The following is an 18,865-nucleotide window of genomic DNA, read 5'->3' on the forward strand; positions in this document are numbered from 1 at the left end:
ATTGCTTGATACTAAAATGTATTTGAATGAAATGTAAATGTGATGAATGACAATCATGCTACAAAATCCAACTAAACTACACAAAATCAGGGCAAAGATGCAGGAATAGGTGCCATGGATGAGTAAGCATCCCCTGTTAATAGTTCATACACATCATTAACCCGTTTTCGATAACAGATAAGCTGGATATCCAGTAGACATTTCAGAAGAAAAAAAAATAATAAAAATCGTTTTTCTCATGCTCATGCTTATCAAATCACTTCAAGACATAAACACCACATACAGATAATAAACGTGTAACTAAGGGCAGTCGATAATTTTCACCTTTTATATCGTAAAGTTTAGTTGGTAATTTACCATCAATGTATTTCTCTATTAAAACATCTATAGATATGAAACAGATGTGGCAGCTACTGTGGCAGGAGGATAATTGGTGTGTTCATTTCTTTCTTTTTTTTTTTTAGCAACTTTCCTTATTTATGTAGTAATATTCCGCTATCACCTGCATATGTAGCTGCAATAATGTAGCCCTCTTCGAGTTTTTGGGGAGAGAGCTACAACTCCTTATGATCTCCGTAATGGTGCAAGTGCGGGAGTGATTAAATACCGCACAGATTTCGGCTCAAATTATAAGTAAGCAGGTATTTTATTAACATATCTGAACTCATGAAATGTAGTTATACAAGACATGAATTGATCCAAAAATGTACAGAACAATCCGTATATCGGTTATTTTTCGTGTATGTCAACATAACAACTTGAATTTATCCGCCATGTTTACTGACCTTGATCGATTTTATTTTGGGACAACCAATGAGAATTCGGGATGTACGGGAGTGGATCGTATAGGATGTCCCTTATTTCAAGCATAAGTATCACTGTTTATGAAAAAAATATCATATGGAATGCTTTTATTTATCGATGTTTAGTGATATCACACAACACAAACATTTATCAACACCGACACTTACTTTATCAAGCGATTCTAAATATCAAGAGCAAGTCTCAGTACATCACGCGAGAACTGTCGTGGCTGCTGAGGAGAATGACTGTTAAACACTTTTACTTGGTTTTCGAGTATAAAGGGCTTTGATATTGACAGTGAATAAAAATTCCGTCTCATTGGAAGTAAGTTGAATGCAAAACAATTTATTTTGCCTGCAGTCGCCCGTATCTAAAAATATATTTGCACCATTACGGAGATGCAGTGGAATTGTAGCCCTCTCCTGAAAATATCAGATTAAAAAAAAATCGGAGAGGCCGGGCTATATTATTGCAGCTACTGCATATACTTCTCCTAACTTATCTGATACTCAAAGTTTCTAGTACGACCAATTTTTAAACCGAGAAAAGCTACTGACAGATAGGTAGATGTTACAGGGATTTCAACAACCTCGTTAAGAAGTCACAATTTCGTAGATTCTATGGTCATTATAATGACCTTGTTAGCAAATGCAACCTATCATTGGGTCGTATTTTGACCGACTTGTTTCATACCAATTGTTAGGCCTTTATTTTTATATTGAATTTGACTATGGAATGTTCCGTCTACCTGATCAATACATAGGGCTCATGGCGAGTTTGACCGGTCAACAGGGGATGCTTAATGCTCTTAGGCACGTGATCCCACCTCTGGAATTTCCAGGGGTCCGTGTTTTATGCTCTCTTCACAGAATTTAATTTTTATAGATTTTTTGAGATCAATCAGTGTTTGTTATCTTCATCTTTTTCATTGGAGATATAAACACTAAATGCAGGTGAAAGTAGAATATTACTATAAATAGGGAAAAGTTAGATTAGAGGGATACGACAATATCCTCTGCTTTTTGAAACAGTTCTGTTTCATAAAAATATAGGTAGGCCGATGAAGGAATACAATAAGTGCCACCTGGAATTTAAAAAGATTTTTGGAAGATCTGGCCCCAGGATCGTGAAGCATTTTAAGCTTCAGTCAAAAATGTATATTGCGCTAAAATGATTTAGAAATCAAGCAGACCAAAATTAAAATGATTTTAGATTTGCATTTATAGACCACCGTTTTACGCAAATTAAGAGTTTCAGTTAAGTAGTAATAAACATTTTATAGATGATTAAAATTTTGACTTAATTCTAAGTCTGTTTCATGATCTCTGGGCCTGATCTCCAAAGACTTCATAGATGGACTCATCATCTTCTCAATATCAGTTTTAGGGTATTTCTGAGTAGAATCAGAATGAATTTAAGGTAATTTTGTACAGGACTAATCACAAGATATGAAACTTTTCGAGATCCATTTATATTGAAGAAACAGTTAGCTATGGTATCAAAAGCCTGGTCTACGATATATTACTGGTATTGTTATTTAGAATGATTTATTTTGCCGTCAGTTGATGTTATATTTTTTATTTATTGAATTGCAACAGACTTGTCATGCATAATACAGTAAAGGGAATGTTGCTGGTTCTCTTATGAAAGATGAATATACTACAGGTTAGCGATGGTGGGTAAAAATGATTTTTTTTTCTTCAAAATTATCTACAATGTCTGTAGAAAAAAAATATGAACCGCAAATCAAAATAATTCAATCGGGCGAAATTACATGCAGTGCAAGTCCAAGGTTTTAAAACTTTAATTATATGAAAATCATTTCTAATACAAATCAAAGCTCGGAGATTTAATTTAATTTTATTTATTTGATACAAACTGGTCAGTTGACATTAAAACAGTCACATAGTAGCTGAACAAGTCAAATAAATAAATAAGTAAATAAATAAACAAATAAATAGATCTATAGTTGTTTTTTCCCAATTGTAATCTGAAAAAGAAAATGGTAAAAATCATTTTAAAAAATGCGAAGAAATGTTAGCAGAAATGTGCTTAAAATTGTGACGCAAAATGTTTTGCTTTGAATATTGACCAAAAATTGAAATATTCTTCTTTAACATATTTTAAATCATCTCGTAACGTACCTATTTACGTCCGTAGTTTTTACATCCGTGAGGTCCACATCCACTACCCCCATGACCACCTCTGATTATTCCTCCAATTCCTCCGGAACCTCCTGGGATAATGCCCCTAGGATGACCACCACCAATATCGCCATGACTACCGGAATGCCAGGAGGACTGGTGGCTCCACTGACTGCTGCCGCCGATGTGACCACTAGGAATTCCTCCACCTCTAATGATTCCATCAATTCCTCCACCTATTCCTCCACCTATTCCCCCACCCCCAATATGACCTCCTCCGATTCTTCCACCGCCTCTGATAACACCAGCTGTAAAAGAGAAATTAATGTATTTTTATGAAATAAGGAGATAACGAACAGTATTTAAGCTCAAAGTCCATTTAAACAATTCAAATGGGAAGCAGAGCAAACACGTATATCCAAAAATATCAGAGGTGGGATCAGGTGCCATGGAGGAGTGAGCATCCCCTGCCGACCGGTCATGTTATGTACAAATGCAAAGCACTATTCCTTCAAATTAAGTTCAATTGATGCTTGCAAACAAGTATGTTTTTAACATTTACTTTGAAATATAACGAGAGAGAGAGAGAGAGAGAGAGAGAGAGACTTACGTCGGTATCCGCTACAATAGATTGAGGAGACACAAACTCCCAGGAGAAGAAGAGCTCGGATCATGGCTGTTGATTCGTTGAAGTTAAGAACAACTGTGCTTTTAACACAATAATTTTGGGGTATTTATACTTTTTGTTCATATGTAAATCTAAATATATATCGTAAGTTTTCGGTGCATTTTCAGTACATTTTCTTTCAATAAGAGGACAATTAGTCAAACTAACACATTAATCAGTACAAATTTGTTTTTCAGAAAATGTATTTGTTGACTACAGGAAATTCGTTTATTGAAAATTAAATTTTAACTTTTGTACGATCAACTCCGAATATATGCATATTTGTAATTAAATTTCTTGACATCGTGTCATATGAGTGCATATTGTACTGTAGTCATACTTTTATAGAATTATACAATGAACAACACATAGAACTTTTACAATCATGTTTTAATTTCAATAGTTAATTATTTTTTATACATAAAATGTAAGTTTTGGCTGATTTTTAATCATTTTAAGATAGTTTATTCAGAATGAAAATATATGGATTAAAGTAATAATTTTTGTAAAAATCACATTTCAATAACAATTTTCCATATCATTTGTCATACTCTTTTCCTTAAAGAATCTCAATCTTTTCAAAATAAATAAATAAATAAATAAATAAATAAATAAATAAATAAATAAAACTCCGAAAATGTCTCTTAATTTTGTGAAACACTAATTAGAAAATATATATATTAATAATTTTCACATTACATGTTAGAAGGATGAACAAAACATTTAATGCATCTTAGGTATCTATCGTAAGCGTAAAGTTTTAACAGATTTCTTTTCCTTGGCGTGTGGCGCATACTGTGTTAATGACAGGTAAACACTTGACAGTAAGTACACAAAACCTTAACTTAATTGACAACCTCCGTCAAGTACCTAATGAGGTCCCGACGAATCTTCTTTAAACAGTTACCTGTCTTCAATAGTCAACTATGCATATATAAATGTATAATAGTTTGAACTCCGGAGAGATTAGGTGGATTTTATTCATAATAAAATAATTTTTATCATATTTTATCAATTTAATCTACATTACCATTGACTCTATTCAATAAAGAATTTCATGTAAAACTGAAATTGAAAGAAGTAAAGAAGTAAATAGAAATCAGTTAAACGATATTTTTTTACCACTGATTTTATATCATTTAATAATAAAATCCTTATACTCTGTATTTGAACTTAGTGAATGGATGTCTCTCTGCATGAAAATTTGCAAAACGTTAACGTTCACAAACATAAATATTGTGGTTCTATTCTCTTTGGATTTGTAAAAGTATACAGGTAGGCTATGCTTTCAATGTGAAAATAGTACGGCATGAGTATTTCAAATGGAATCTATATAATTATTTATTTCTGATATTGATTATGAAAAATTAAAAGTACTAGGAAATGTAGAAATTTTATTGTTTGTTTTCCGCCGCTAAACGCTCTAATTTATTTGAAACCTTGAAAACAATCTGTTCTGTAACTTCATTTCCTTATGTAGAAGAATTTTTGCGAAATTTGAAAATAATCAGAATCGGAATATATAACTTAATACGGTAAACATAGTTATTTTTACGGGGTATAATCTTGCGATTTTCATGTAACAAAGCGTTTGGGTTATTTTTGTAGAAGCTTAAGAAATTACAAAAGGTGTTGGTCTGATCATTAGTACGGTATGTTTTTTAAATCGTTCGCGTGGTGATAGATTTTGCGAAACTCTACTCATCGTAAAATAGCAAAAAATTCTCCCACACAATCATTTCAAAGTTTACAGTATCAGGCATATCTTTGATTTGCTTGAAATCTACTGCCCAGACCAATATTTAACATTTAACGTGTTATTTTTATTTTGAAAATCATATATGCTCATACATCTAATTGTTTTTTATTTATTTAAATAAAAAAATGAGAAATTTAAGCAAGTATATACAGTAAGCTAAGTGATTAACGAATTACTTTTCAATTTATTACTGTGATTTGTCATCACCTGACCGTGAAGGTGAGGCGTTAGGGACATGGCTTGGTTGTAATATGGATTTCATACAGTTCATACCTGCATAAATAATCATTTTATTAAAATCTTAAAATCTGAAATACATAAAGCTGCTTTATCAATATATCAGATGCAATGTGATTGACATGTCCCTGTTATTGATGAAATATATGGAGATAACGAACAGTATTCAAGCTCAAAAGTCCATTAAACAATACAAAATAGGAGCAGAGCAAACACGGACCTCTAAACATCAGAGGTGGGATCAGGTGCCATGGAGGAATGAGCATCCCCTGCCGACCGGTCACACCCGCCGTGCGCTCCTTGTCATGTTCGGGAAATAACGGGAATATCCGTCGACAATTCAGTGTGTAAATAATGGGCTAACAATTAGTATGAAAAACGTCAGTCAGCATTTGACTCAATGATAAATTGTATTTGCTGACAAGGTCATTGTATCGACCATAGAACTTACGAAATGATGACTTCAAACGAGACAGCTGATATACTTGTTTCATCAACTTGTTTGTCAATAATTTACCTCGTTTTAGAAATGGTACATACGTAGAGCATGCTCTTGCGTATCGAATCAACTGAGAGATATATAACCCGTATGCAGGTGATGAAGGTATATTGCTGCATAAGTAAGGGAAGTTGACGATTGAAAAGTTAAAGTCATCACGTTTATCATAAAGCTTGGTTGTTAGGTTACCATTAACGTCTTTTTCAAGTAAAATATCCAAATATGAAACAGATGTGTCAGACTCTGTGGTATCTTTTATCTCAAGCTCACCTGGATATATCGTATCGACATAAGAATGGAAATAGCTATTGTTAATTGACAATATATCGTCGATATATCTAAATGTGGAGTTGAAGGCCACAGCAAATGTTTTCTTCTTTTCACGCACAAGATTTTGGACAAATTCTGCTTCATATTTAATTTGTGCAATTCATTTTATGGAGTCTGGAGATATTCTCTTTATGTTGCACATGTTAAAACTAAATAAATTCAGACCCCCCCCCCCAAAAAAAAAAAAAAATTCAAAGAGAGATGATGTTTTACATTTATTCATAGAACTAGGAATAAACATGTGGAATCAAACTGCTGATCAACTTTCTTCCTGAAACAAATAAAAAAAATATGTATTCATTAATTAAACAGAGTGTTATGCTTTATTTTCAAATGACGGCATATATCTTATATATCTTTACCCCCTCTCCATTCAAAAATTAAGCAGATGGATACTAGTAATATATAATAGTATTTGACATACAGTTTAAATAAAATATGGAGATAACGAACAGTAATCAAATTAAAAAGTCCTTTGAAACAAAACAAATCGGGAGCAGAGCAAACACGGGCCCTTAAAAAAACCTCAGAGGTGGGATCAGGTGCCCCTGTCGACCAGTCACACCTGCCGTGTACTCTTTGTCGTGATTGGGCAAACGGAAATCCGTAGACAATACGGTGTTTAAAAATGGACTAATCAACTAAATTAAAATAACATAAGATTTGTAATTTTAAAATTAGTACGAATGGATTTTTGAGCTTGATCACTTTTCGGTATCTTCATATTTCATTTTTTACTTACGCTACTGCTATTGAAATTTTCTACTACTTTTGTGGCATCAGTAACATGATTTTGCTTGGCGAATTACAGCAAAATCCAATAAGTATACAAGTATCATGTTTTGAATCTCTCACAGAATACAATTTAACGAAAATGCATGTAATTGAATTAAATTTATTTTTTTTCTCTTATTGGAGTTACATTCACATTAATGTTTACATATATTAGACAATTTATTTATTTCACTTAATCAAACAAATCATGTTTGTCCAAGACGTACACACATTTGGAGTATTTACCTGATATATTTATATCTCTCCTTTCTGTCTCGCTCTCCAGTTTATCCTGGATATCCATGCTCGGGGCGTCCTCCTAATCGAACACTTCCTCCGCGTACCTGAGGCCGAGAAGGGGGATCAACATGACATGCAGGGGGTATGCATCCTGGGTTCGGCCTTGGGTAAGGGTTTGGTTGTGGGTAAGGATTACGTCGTGGGTAAGGATTTGGTTGTTGGTCAGGGATGGGGTCAACATGCCAACCACAGTTAGGAAGTCCATTGTTACAGTTCGAACGACCTATATTTCATGTGATAACGATATTCATAAACCAATGTACATAGATTTGATTTGATTTTTAAAACTCAAAAATAGCAGCTAATATTTGATCATAAGACATATGGTTATTGGACACATTTTGATACATAGTAGTAGTATGAATGCACAACATTGAAACCCTAATTCATCATATCTTTTTTAATGAGCACGACCAAAATATCTAATCGTTGACTATATTTTACTGTCAAAAACGATGAATATGATATCATATAGTTAGTACTCTGAAACTTTGATTTATACTCAGTCTTTGATTTAACGATTTAACTAGTGAATATTCTTTTTCGCTACATTTTTTAATCTTTGGATTTTTGAAATAAATATCTCAAGAAATTGACCAAAAAATATGAAATATGTAAGAATAGTGTTTGAACATATCAATTCTGCCTTTTATTGATAAAATATAAATGATAATTGAATAAATCATGTCACTTTTTAAAATTCTTGATATATAGACATGTACTACTTTGCCAGAACAAAAGCTCGAGCTTTCATTAAATGGAACTACGCATCTCTGTTTTCCTTTTGCTCACATTAATGATTCTAGTATAGTGTTGTTTATTGTAGTAATTTAAAGATTGAACAAACAACTAAAATCTCAAAATAACGTCTTTAGAGATTAAAGAAGAAGATAATTTAAATTGATAGAAAGATATTTCATATCGATGATAAAATAAAGTTTGTCAGGATGTTTATTTACGTACACACGTGTCTAAAACCCCAAAATGAATGACCATTTTGAATTTTTCTCTTGCTATCTGTTGAACATATTACTGATTTAAATCTTACCTCAATAAATTTGACAAATTACAACGGACTGAAGGCATAGAATTCCTAAGGCTAGAATGGTCAAAGTTCTTTGAGCCATGGTCGAAATTTTGACAGGATATGAAATACCCTACGCTTTTATACTATTTTGATAGGAACTGATTAAAAATTACTAAAATGTTAGAAATCAGTAGAACATAATTAAACAAGTACAAAACGATATAGTTGGGAACGATATTTATGGGTTTTATGTCATTTTATGAATAAAATTATCATTTCATTTTATCAAACACAGATCAGAATAATTTTAACAAACTTTTAGTTCTGACTGTTTTAATCTTTTTAAATATCAACTAGTCAGTATGAAAGAAAAAATATGGCAGTAACATTATAAATAAGTGAAATTTTTATTGAAAGTAGTCAAAAATATCAATTTTTAAAATAATTCTAAACAAAGCAGATTTTATTCCTTGAAATTCTTAACTAAAACTATTTTATTTTCATTCAAAGGGTAATTGTTTATTCAAAATTATTATTACGAATCGCTGATTCTATTTATTCTTATAAGGACACACAGATTGTATATACAATAGTAATGTTACCTTTTTGTGTTTGGTTAAAGTGCGTACATCGTATAATTCAGCTTAAACATGGAAACTGTCATCTGTTTACCAGCTCATGAAATGTCTCTTAAATATTTTTATAGTTAAAAGAAGATAAGTTTGTGGTAATAGTTCGATATACACATAAATAGAATTTTGATATTTATCATCCTTCCGTAAAGTTGTATTAATTGTTTTAATACCGTATAAGGACAACTGTTTTTCTAGCTACAGTTTCTATATGCACATGTGTGATTATTTCCGCACTTTTCTTTCCTTTTTGACATATTTTGTATTTATTTTATTGTTGATTATTTTGTAAATATCCATCAGATCAATGAAAATGATTACTGAAGCTATGATAGGACACTATACCGCATTTTTATCCTTTCATCCTCATTCAGAATCAGTAAGACCGATATACATTTTTTTTACGTTTTAGATACTTTATACTTAAGAGCAGAATGAAAAATATTTTGTTCTTTGCATAGCATCATTAAGCTCATAAATAAACCTGTTTATATGTAAGAAATATTTGAATACACCGTACTATGTTTCACATTTATATATCTCTGCACCATACTAGGAGTCATCTTTATACGCATCTTCGAGATTAATATTAAATAAATCAAAGAGAAAGAAAGAAAGTGAAATTTCTAAATCTTGTATTTTTTTCGCATATAACAATATTCTGGTCCAAGAACAAAGTAAATCATTGATTAAACAGCCATCATCGGCTTTCCAGGGACACCACCATAATTATCGATGTGATGACTGTAGCAACAACTTGTTACCCCCGTCGCGGCCATCTTCCCCCTCTCCAGCCATCGTCCCAGTTGTTGTTCCATCCGTTGTTCCAGCCATTGTTGTCCCAGCCATTGTTGTTCCAGCCATTGTTCCAATTATTGTCCCAACCTCCACGCCAACCTGTGGAATTTAAACGTTTTAAACTGCTTTAGAAAATATTTAAACGGTAAATACAACTTATCTTTCTTCCAAGACAAAAGTCCTTTTTGAGACATACTGTAAGGTTTATTAAACCTTAAATGCACAAAATTAATTGGATATGGTAGATTCCTATAAAATTCATCTTAATCAATGGTAAATGTTCATTAGATATTTAGAAGTCCAATAATAAATAATGTTCGTGAAATATTTAAAAACTGTCCTAAACTCTTACCTCGGCGTTGTGCAACAGTCACACCAATACAGAAGAGTAGAAATGCTAAACACAGAAGTCTCAACATGGCTGCAATAAAGACTGACGATACCTATACCTGCATCATATTTATAGTAGACCAGATGGAACATGCAACAATTAGGTTTCTTCTTGTCATTTTTTATTTTTGTCATATTTCTGTCTAACAGCATGTTTACAAATATTTTTATGTACTTTCAGAGATCAATTATGTCAAATCTTTTGAAAAGAAAGTCGCAGTTATGTTTCTGTTGACTTCTTTTTTTGGAGACAAGGATAAGTGATACAATTATGATTAAATTTATATTTACACAAACATAAAAATATTAAAGGTCCAACCACCAGTTTTTATTTCCTTATTTGCTTTTTTATTGTTGTGTATTGGGACACAAGTAAGTACAACACGTGTTCATGGAACCATGGAACTACTTTAATAATGAAGAACACGTAATAGCAAAAAACCAATAACGTATACATAACATATTTCCGGAATACATGGACATAACATTCCTCCCTCTTAAGTTTTAAAGTAAGATATATCCCTTTACATTGTTTTCTCTCATATAATGGTAAGTCTCGGAAATAAATGACAACATACAAATGTAAATATACATTTAAGAACAAAGGTATGAGCAACATATGTACAAATGAGAAACTTTTGTTTCCCTGTGATACCATGAGGATTATTATGCCTCAATCTGCACTAGTATCACATTTCACTTCAATGTTAAACATAATCATCAAGATGTTTGGGTGGTTTCCTGACACGACTCGGATATCTTGGTTCAGGAGCAGCTTGAGTAGATGGCATGGCTGGGTAATCATTGGATGGATGCAAAGGATGTGGTTCTATATTGGACGTGGGTGAGTTCTGTTTCGCGATGTTTGGCTTCACTGGTTGCTGACTCACAGCTGCGTTACTAGGTTGAATATGCAAGTTTTCCTGAATCGGCACATTTGAAGAACGCAACTGATCAGCGTGACGTCTCCACGTGACTCCTGGTGTTACTTCTACAGAATATGATACAGGTCCAGTCTGAGCTGTTACAGTTCCGGAAGTCCACTGACAATGATTCTTTCGGTAGTCACGAACAGCAACAGAATCTCCTGGTTCGAATTTACGCAACACACTTTTTCTTCTTTCACGCACTTCACACTGTTTCTGCTCTACCTTCCTCCTGACATCTGGTTTCATGAGGTCTAAACGAGATGGTAAGTTTCTGCCCATGAATAATTTTGCTGGACTTTCATTTGTTGTACACTGTGGAGCATTACGGTAAGCCATAAGAAAATTGCTTAGTTTCTTCACCACACTACCACTTTTCCTTTTTACTCGACTTGAGACTCATCTTGAATGACTGTACAAATCTTTCTGCTAAACCGTTAGTACTGGGGTGATAGGGTGCTGAGGTTATGTGTTTTATACCATTTCCTCTGGTAAATTTGGTAAACTCCTCTGATGTGAATTGAGGTCCATTGTCGCTTACAATTTGTGATGGAAGGCCATTACGTGCAAAAACAGTACGTAATACATCTATGGTCTGGGAAGATGTGGTGGTTTTCATAGGTATCACCTCTGGCCACTTAGAGTAAGCGTCAAGAATGACTAGAAACATTGAATTGAGAAACGGACCAGCAAAGTCAATATGGATCCTTTCCCATGGTCTAGATGACCATTCCCAGGGGTGAATAGGTGAGGCTGGCGGTGCATGTTTTACAGTCTGGCATCCAGCACAGCTCTCTGTCAAAAGTTCTATATCCCGATCTATCCCTGGCCACCAAGCATGACTTCTTGCTAAGGTTTTCATTTTAACCACACCAATGTGGCCTTGATGTAGCTCATCCAAAACTTGACTACGCAGTGACGGTTGAATCACAACACGGATTCCCCATAATAGACAGTTCTGGTGAATAGTAAGTTCACTACGGCGTGTAAAGTATGGGTCCATCTCCTTTGATTCTGAATTTACACACCAACCTCTGGAAACATGTTCATAAACTTTGGACAAGAGATAATCACGCTTTGTTTCATGTTGGATTGCTTCGGGTTTTATGGGTAGATGTTCCAGTTGACTGACATGCTACATCTCCACTTCTGCTTCCTCTTCATTGTCCACTAATCGGCTACCCTCATACGTGACAGGTAAGCGTGACAAACTGTCGGCATTTCCATGTTTCTTTGTATTTCTGTAAACTATATCATAGTTGTATCCAGCTAGGAAAAGGGCGTACCTTTGCAGCCTAGCTGCTGTTGTATTTGCGATCCCCTTCTTTGGACCAAATATAGAGATGAGTGGTTCATGGTCTGTAATAAGACGAAAATGTCTTTCGTAAACATAAGTGTTGAAACGTTTTACTCCCCATATAATTCCTAGAGCTTCCTTCTCTATCTGTGAGTAGTTTTTCTCAGATGTGCTAAGTGAGCGGGATGCATAAGCAATTGGTCTTTCTTCACCATTGGGCATAATGTGGCTCAAAACAGCTCCAAGGCCATAAGGAGAGGCGTTTGTCGTAAGACATAAGGGTAGGTTTGGATCATAATGGGTAAGTACTTCATCTGATGTGATGAGTTTTTTAACAGTCTTAAAGGCCTCCTTACAGTCTTTTGTCCAACACCACTTGCAGTCCTTCTCCAGTAAGTTGTACAGTGGGTGAAGCACTGTAGATAAATTGGGAATGAAACGTGCATAGTAGTTCACAATCCCCAAGAATGAACGAAGCTCGGACACATTAGTAGGCTGTGGTGCATTTACAACTGCGTCTATCTTCTTCTGTGTCTTTTGTAAACCATTACGGTCAATTTCATGCCCACAGAAAGATACTTTATCCTTGAAAAATTGGCACTTGTCCAAGTTTACTCTGAGTCCATATTCTGCCAATCTGCCAAGCACAGCATCTAAATTTCGTAAATGCTCTGCTTCATCTTTGCCTGTGATGATCATATCGTCAATAATGCACTTCACTCCAGGAAGTCCTTGAAGCACCATATCCATCGAACGCTGCCAGATTGCTGGCGCAGATGCAACACCATACACTAGGCGATTGTAACGATATAAGCCCTTTTCTGTGTTGATGGTCAATAAGGGACGCGAATCCTCTTCTACCTCCATCTGTAGGTAGGCATGTTTTAAATCCACTTTTGAGAATTGTTGTCCTCCAGATAAAGCAGCAAATATATCTTCAATTCTTGGAAGAGGGTACTGGTCAACTTCTAATACTGGGTTAAGAGTCACCTTGAAATCTCCACACACACGAACTGAACCATCCTTCTTAGTGACTGGTACAATGGGCGTTGCCCATTCACTACAGTTGCACTTCTCCAGTACACCATCTTTGACTAACTTCTCTAGTTCTATGTCAACTTTAGGTTTTAGTGCATAAGGCACCTGTCTGGCTTTCACAAACTTAGGTTTTGTATTGGGTTTGACATTCAACTTTGCCTTAATTCCCTTTAATGTGCCAAAATTGTCCTCGAATATACTCGAATGTTTATCTAACACAGTTTTGAGGTTTTTTTCTGTTTTACAAGTTACAAGTGCTTTTATTTCTGGCCAGTTCAATTAATCTGTTTCAGCCAATCCCGACCAAATAGTGTAACTCCAGCTTTTTCCACAACATAAAGATTAAGATTCTTGCACTGGTCCTGGTATCTCACACTGACTTCTGCGATACCCACAGGCTTTATTCTTTCTCCTGTGTAAGTCCTTAGCAAAATATCACTAGGTTTCATCTTGACATTTGGAAATTTCTCCTTGAATATTTTCTCAGGAATTACAGATACTGCGGCCCCTGTATCCAATTCCATTTCTAGACTAACACTGTTTACTATGGGTGTGATCCTTATCACATCGTCTGATCTGCTCATGGAGTTAATATCCATCTCCAAAGTCTTAATGTAGATCTGGTCACCATCACTATCTGAACTGTCATTTATCATGTGGATACTCATCTTATTTTTCTTCTGGCTGCGACATGCATGTTTGGAGTGACCCTTCTTGTGACACTTGAAACACTCCTTGTCTCTGTAATAACAGCTTTGTGGATGGTGGTCACCATTGCACTGGAAACATGATTTTCCTCCCTTGGGGGTATATTTCCCTGATGTCCCACAATAGCCTTGATATTTCTTTTTAGTATGCAGTTTATGTACACTTGCACTAGGACTGTGCTTAGATTGTAGTTCTGTGGCATCCCGGGCTGCTGTCTCCATTGCAACGGCCATATCCGTAGCAGAAGTAAAGGTTAGTTCCGCCTCAGATAGAAGTTTCTTTTGTATATGCTCACTGCGTAAGCCACAAACAAGTCTGTCTCGTAACATATCATCCAGAATAGCCTCATCAAATAAGCAATGTTCAGATAACTTTCTCAGAGCTGCTACATAATTAAGAATAGTCTCACCTTCTGCTTGTTCCCTCTTATGAAAGCGAAAACGTTCAGCTATGACTAGCGGCTTTGGACATAGATGCTTTCGTAGTGTCGCTACTAAGTCGCCATACGATACCTCTGAAGGTTTCTTCGGTCTCGTGAGCCCTCGCAGCAGTGAATAAGTGTTTCCACCAATCAGTGTAAGTAAAACGGGTACTTTCTTGTCTGTCTTAACTTCATTACAAATAAAGTATTGTTCAAGGCGTTCATGATACGAATCCAAGGACTCAACTGCACTATCAAATGGTTCCAATCGGCCTATTTTTCCTGCCATGACCGTGAAAGCACGTGGACGGTACACAGAACAAATTCGGTACACAATCCGAACAGTTACTTGCACAATCCTCGTCGCCAATGTTGTGTATTGGGACACAAGTAAGTACAACACGTGTTCATGGAACCATGGAACTACTTTAATAATGAAGAACACGTAATAGTAAAAAAACCAATAACGTATACATAACATATTTCCGGAATACATGGACATAACATTTATAAAGATGAAAATTCGGATTGAACTAGATCCTGGACTTTCTCTGATCTGATTGATGGTCTATCGTGGTTTTTATTTTCCTGATAGCAGTTGGTCACATGCACGTATGTTGTAATTACAGATGACATTGCGATACAGTTTAATGCAGTTTAAACGTAATTTCTTTTCATAAACTGGATAGAACTAGAGCCATAAAAAGACATTAAAAAGACCACGTATGAAGCAAAAATATTTCCCTTAAATACTTGGATATACATGTACTTAGTGAAATAAATTTGTATCACTGTTTGTAATATTCAACTTTTACTTTTTAACATCCCTAGAATCAAATATTCAAAATATCCGTTTGAAAGATCATCTTTTCAATAAGGCCTTTGTAAATTTACTGCATGCATTGGTTTTTAATTTGCACTCCTAAACTTTTTATATCTTAACTAACTAAAATTGGACCTAATTAAGTGGGTAGCAATTTATTATGATGATAAAATATTTTCATTAACTGCTGTGATTTTTTTCATGGTATTTTTCTTTTTTAAAGTCTATAACACGATGCTCTGAATAAAAAAAAAATATCAGAACACAATTTATTTTGTTTTACTCAAAATTCTGAGTCCGTGAACTGGGCAAATGGAGCTGACGTACGAAATGAAAATTTCTTTTCTTCTGTGGATAAGGAAACTAGTATCAAGCTTTGATATTTGACCTTAGACACCATGTAACATCAGATAGGCAGGTTAAATTTTTCTGTGAAATATTCAATAACTTCTAGCACTAGAATTCAAGCGCAATCTATATTTGTTTTAATTGACCCAAATTATGAACACCCGGGAGATTAGACATTGGTTTTGGTCATGAAAAAGCAGAAATGTGAATGCAAGTATTTGAAGTGGCAAATCAAACAAAGTGAATTAGGAAGTGAAATATTTCAACTCAGCGACAGATACCATAAATTAGAATCCCTCAGGTATGACTTTGTTCGTGGATATTACCAAAAAAGCGTTTTCAAGTAAACCTAATGATGTAAAGTAAAAAGTTAGCATCAACCGTGGATTCACATAGATGGACCCTTCAACAGTTTAACTCAACAGCCAAAAAGCCCATATAACTAAAGAATAATTTTAATGTATTTTCTATACATATTAGAAAAGCAATTTCTATTATTTTTTGCAGCTCTATTCTTTGTAATATGATTGAGATTCATTTTTCTAATACACGTAGATATCATTCAGACAAAAACTTTAATAAAACAGTTAAAATGACTCATACATTTCTTAATTACAGTTGTGTACTGCCATTTCTCAACAGCTTTGTCAGTACAACAATATGGGAACAAATTATTAGTGTATGCAGATATGTATTGAAAACAATGGTTAATTATGTAGCTACTACAATATCCCTGAACCAATCCAAGATTCGAAAGTAGATCACCTACGTAGGCACATTCATCTAATGTTTGAAATGTCAAAAATTTTCATTTATTGATGGATAAATATGAAATATGGGTTCCTATATTCTAAAGTCAATAAAAAGAACATTGAATTCCAATGAATAGTTTCAAATAATGGCCTGAAAAGACAAAACAGTTAGAAATATATATGTGAAATATCAAGTCATGTCTGTTTTCCTAGATCAGGGCATGACAAAATTTAAAATCAATGCCCCCAGTGATGATTTAAATTAAATGACAGCTTACTACATTGTAACTGCGCAAACACAAAATTCTATGTACTTATTTCTAGTTCAAAAACTACAAAATAAATAATTTCCTAAAGATATGGTCTTAATTAACATAATAAATATACAAGTACAACATCTGAGAAAGTTCACGAGAAGGTGTAATGAAATAAAAGTTGTGCTAATCATTTAATATATGAAAGTGACTTCTATATTTTTGATTATACGAAAATGGTTTTAAAAGTGATTTTCAGATTTCAAACTCAGTTTTTTAATAATGATATTGATTTTATTTAGGGAAAACACAACTTATTTGAAAAATTTGCCTTAGAAAAAGAATTAGTTGGGCAATCTTATTTTTAATTTGTTGAAAATTTGATATGTTAATATGTTGAAAATATATACTGTAAAAGTGAAAAGTTTGACGAGGAGGAAACATTGACGAATTTGACGAATAGCTATAACACGTAAAAGTTTATTTCGCCAAATTTTTTCTCATTATCGTTCATCGATCTTTTTCATTATCGTTCATCTATCAATATAAGTGTAGCACATCTCGATCCCGAACAGAAATTATTAACATACATGTATAGAATTTTTTTAACAAGATGTGTTTGTGAAACACTGATGCAACCGTATGGCAGCTTATGGTGAAGGTTAAAGTTTCTCAAATGCAAATCAAACTCCAAGGTCAAGGTCAAAAGATAAAAAAAGTTTCTACCCAAAGAAAGGACTTGTGTTAATGGATATATCTGTTAAATATAAAAGCCCAAGCATCAACCATTCAAAAGTTATGGTCAAGGCTAATGTTTTCTAAAAGTAAGTCAAACTCCAAGGTCAAGGTTAAAAAGTCAAGATTAATGGTACGCTTGGGAAGACCTTGTCATAAGAAATACACATGCAAAATATGAAAGTCCTAGCACCATCTGATATGGCGAAGGTTAAAGTTTTTCAAAAGTAGATCAAACTCAAAGGTCAAGGTCAAAAGGTCAAAATTGTTGGTATCCAAAGGAAGGTCTTGTAACAAGGAATATTCCAATGAAATTTAAATGCCCTAGTACTAACTGTTAAAAAGTTTTTGCCAAGGTTAAATTTTTTAAAATTAAAGTAAATAGTTATGCTGGATACATCAATATTGGTGATGTAAATATAGTTGAAAATGATGACCAGAAAGCATCTTTAAAAGGTCCAAATCAAGGAAGGCACAGTCTCTTAAAGAAGGAAACAGAAGTTCATTTCTATTATGATTGTTATCGAAAAGTAATGCCAAACGATAGGCAAAATATAAAAGACCTCGATATTTTGTCAGAATAAATAAAGACTTTTATATGTGTATTAAATAAGAATCGTATAAGACAATTAAAAAGCTAAAACGTTAATCATCTATCCTTCAGTTTTTATGAACTGGAGTTAAACACCATTAGAAAGACTACAGGAATCATATATTATGGCTCCAACTGACAAAGTCTTTAACAATAAAATGTTTGTATGGTCATTATTACAAATGTATTTTTAAATCTACATTTACTCATCCGACTTATTCTCAGAATGTCTCTTTCCATTCTACAAAATCAGATTTCAGTTTTAAATACTCACTGGATTCTAACGCTTCAGTAAAAATCCTTGCAAAGATACATTGCAAGATCTAGAAAATATTCCACAAAACCCTATTTTCCTCCTCACAAAAATATTAAATGCAACGAAGGATCAACAGACGTTCTGTGTAACATGATATTCAAGTAAGGGTGCAAACCAAATATAGATTCCAATTAACTTCGAAAAACTTTAAGAAAATTTCAATTCTCAAAATTTCCCCCAAATCAATGGCATTAAAAAGCATAACTTCTCTAAGCTTTATTCAACCATTCCTCATGATGTATTAACGACAAGACTTTTTGGCACAATTATTTTTAAAAATAAAAATGGAATTCG

At 33.8% G+C, this 18,865-nt stretch overlaps 3 protein-coding genes across 3 annotated transcripts; all 3 read right to left on the bottom strand.

Annotated features, from left to right (window-relative positions):
• Positions 1-2,652: 2,652 nt before the first annotated feature.
• On the bottom strand, positions 2,653-3,628 carry LOC133196574 (uncharacterized). Its single transcript, XM_061332443.1, has 3 exons — positions 3,559-3,628; positions 2,949-3,256; positions 2,653-2,794 (listed from the first exon to the last, which is right to left on the bottom strand). The coding sequence occupies exons 1-2, from the start codon at positions 3,620-3,622 to the stop codon at positions 2,949-2,951; spliced, it is 372 nt and encodes a 123-aa protein (XP_061188427.1). The 5' UTR covers positions 3,623-3,628; the 3' UTR covers positions 2,653-2,794.
• Positions 3,629-7,501: 3,873 nt separating this feature from the next.
• Positions 7,502-10,037, bottom strand: LOC133196964 (procyclic form-specific polypeptide-like). The gene is made up of 2 exons (XM_061332807.1): positions 9,938-10,037; positions 7,502-7,737 (listed from the first exon to the last, which is right to left on the bottom strand). The coding sequence occupies exons 1-2, from the start codon at positions 10,035-10,037 to the stop codon at positions 7,502-7,504; spliced, it is 336 nt and encodes a 111-aa protein (XP_061188791.1).
• Positions 10,038-11,654: 1,617 nt separating this feature from the next.
• Positions 11,655-12,290, bottom strand: LOC133196965 (uncharacterized protein K02A2.6-like). Its single transcript, XM_061332808.1, has one exon. It carries the CDS (start codon positions 12,288-12,290, stop codon positions 11,655-11,657), a length of 636 nt encoding a protein of 211 aa, XP_061188792.1.
• Positions 12,291-18,865: the final 6,575 nt, after the last annotated feature.

This window comes from Saccostrea echinata, unplaced genomic scaffold (genome assembly GCF_033153115.1).
Source record: "Saccostrea echinata isolate AGI-Se365-2 ecotype Australia unplaced genomic scaffold, CSIRO_AGI_Sech_v1 ptg000030l, whole genome shotgun sequence".
Taxonomy (NCBI): Eukaryota; Metazoa; Mollusca; class Bivalvia; order Ostreida; family Ostreidae; genus Saccostrea; species Saccostrea echinata.

Excerpts from the sequence above, each read along its gene's own strand:
- LOC133196965 (XM_061332808.1), bottom strand. The coding sequence starts at position 12,290 with ATGGACCCATACTTTACACGCCGTAGTGAACTTACTATTCACCAGAAC.
- LOC133196964 (XM_061332807.1), bottom strand. The coding sequence starts at position 10,037 with ATGGCTGGAACAACAATGGCTGGGACAACAATGGCTGGAACAACGGAT. Across the intron at positions 7,738-9,937 it reads GGAAGATGGCCGCGACGGGG|GTCGTTCGAACTGTAACAAT; the intron begins GTAACAAGTTGT and ends CATGAAATATAG.
- LOC133196574 (XM_061332443.1), bottom strand. The coding sequence starts at position 3,622 with ATGATCCGAGCTCTTCTTCTCCTGGGAGTTTGTGTCTCCTCAATCTAT. Across the intron at positions 3,257-3,558 it reads CTATTGTAGCGGATACCGAC|CTGGTGTTATCAGAGGCGGT; the intron begins GTAAGTCTCTCT and ends TCTCTTTTACAG.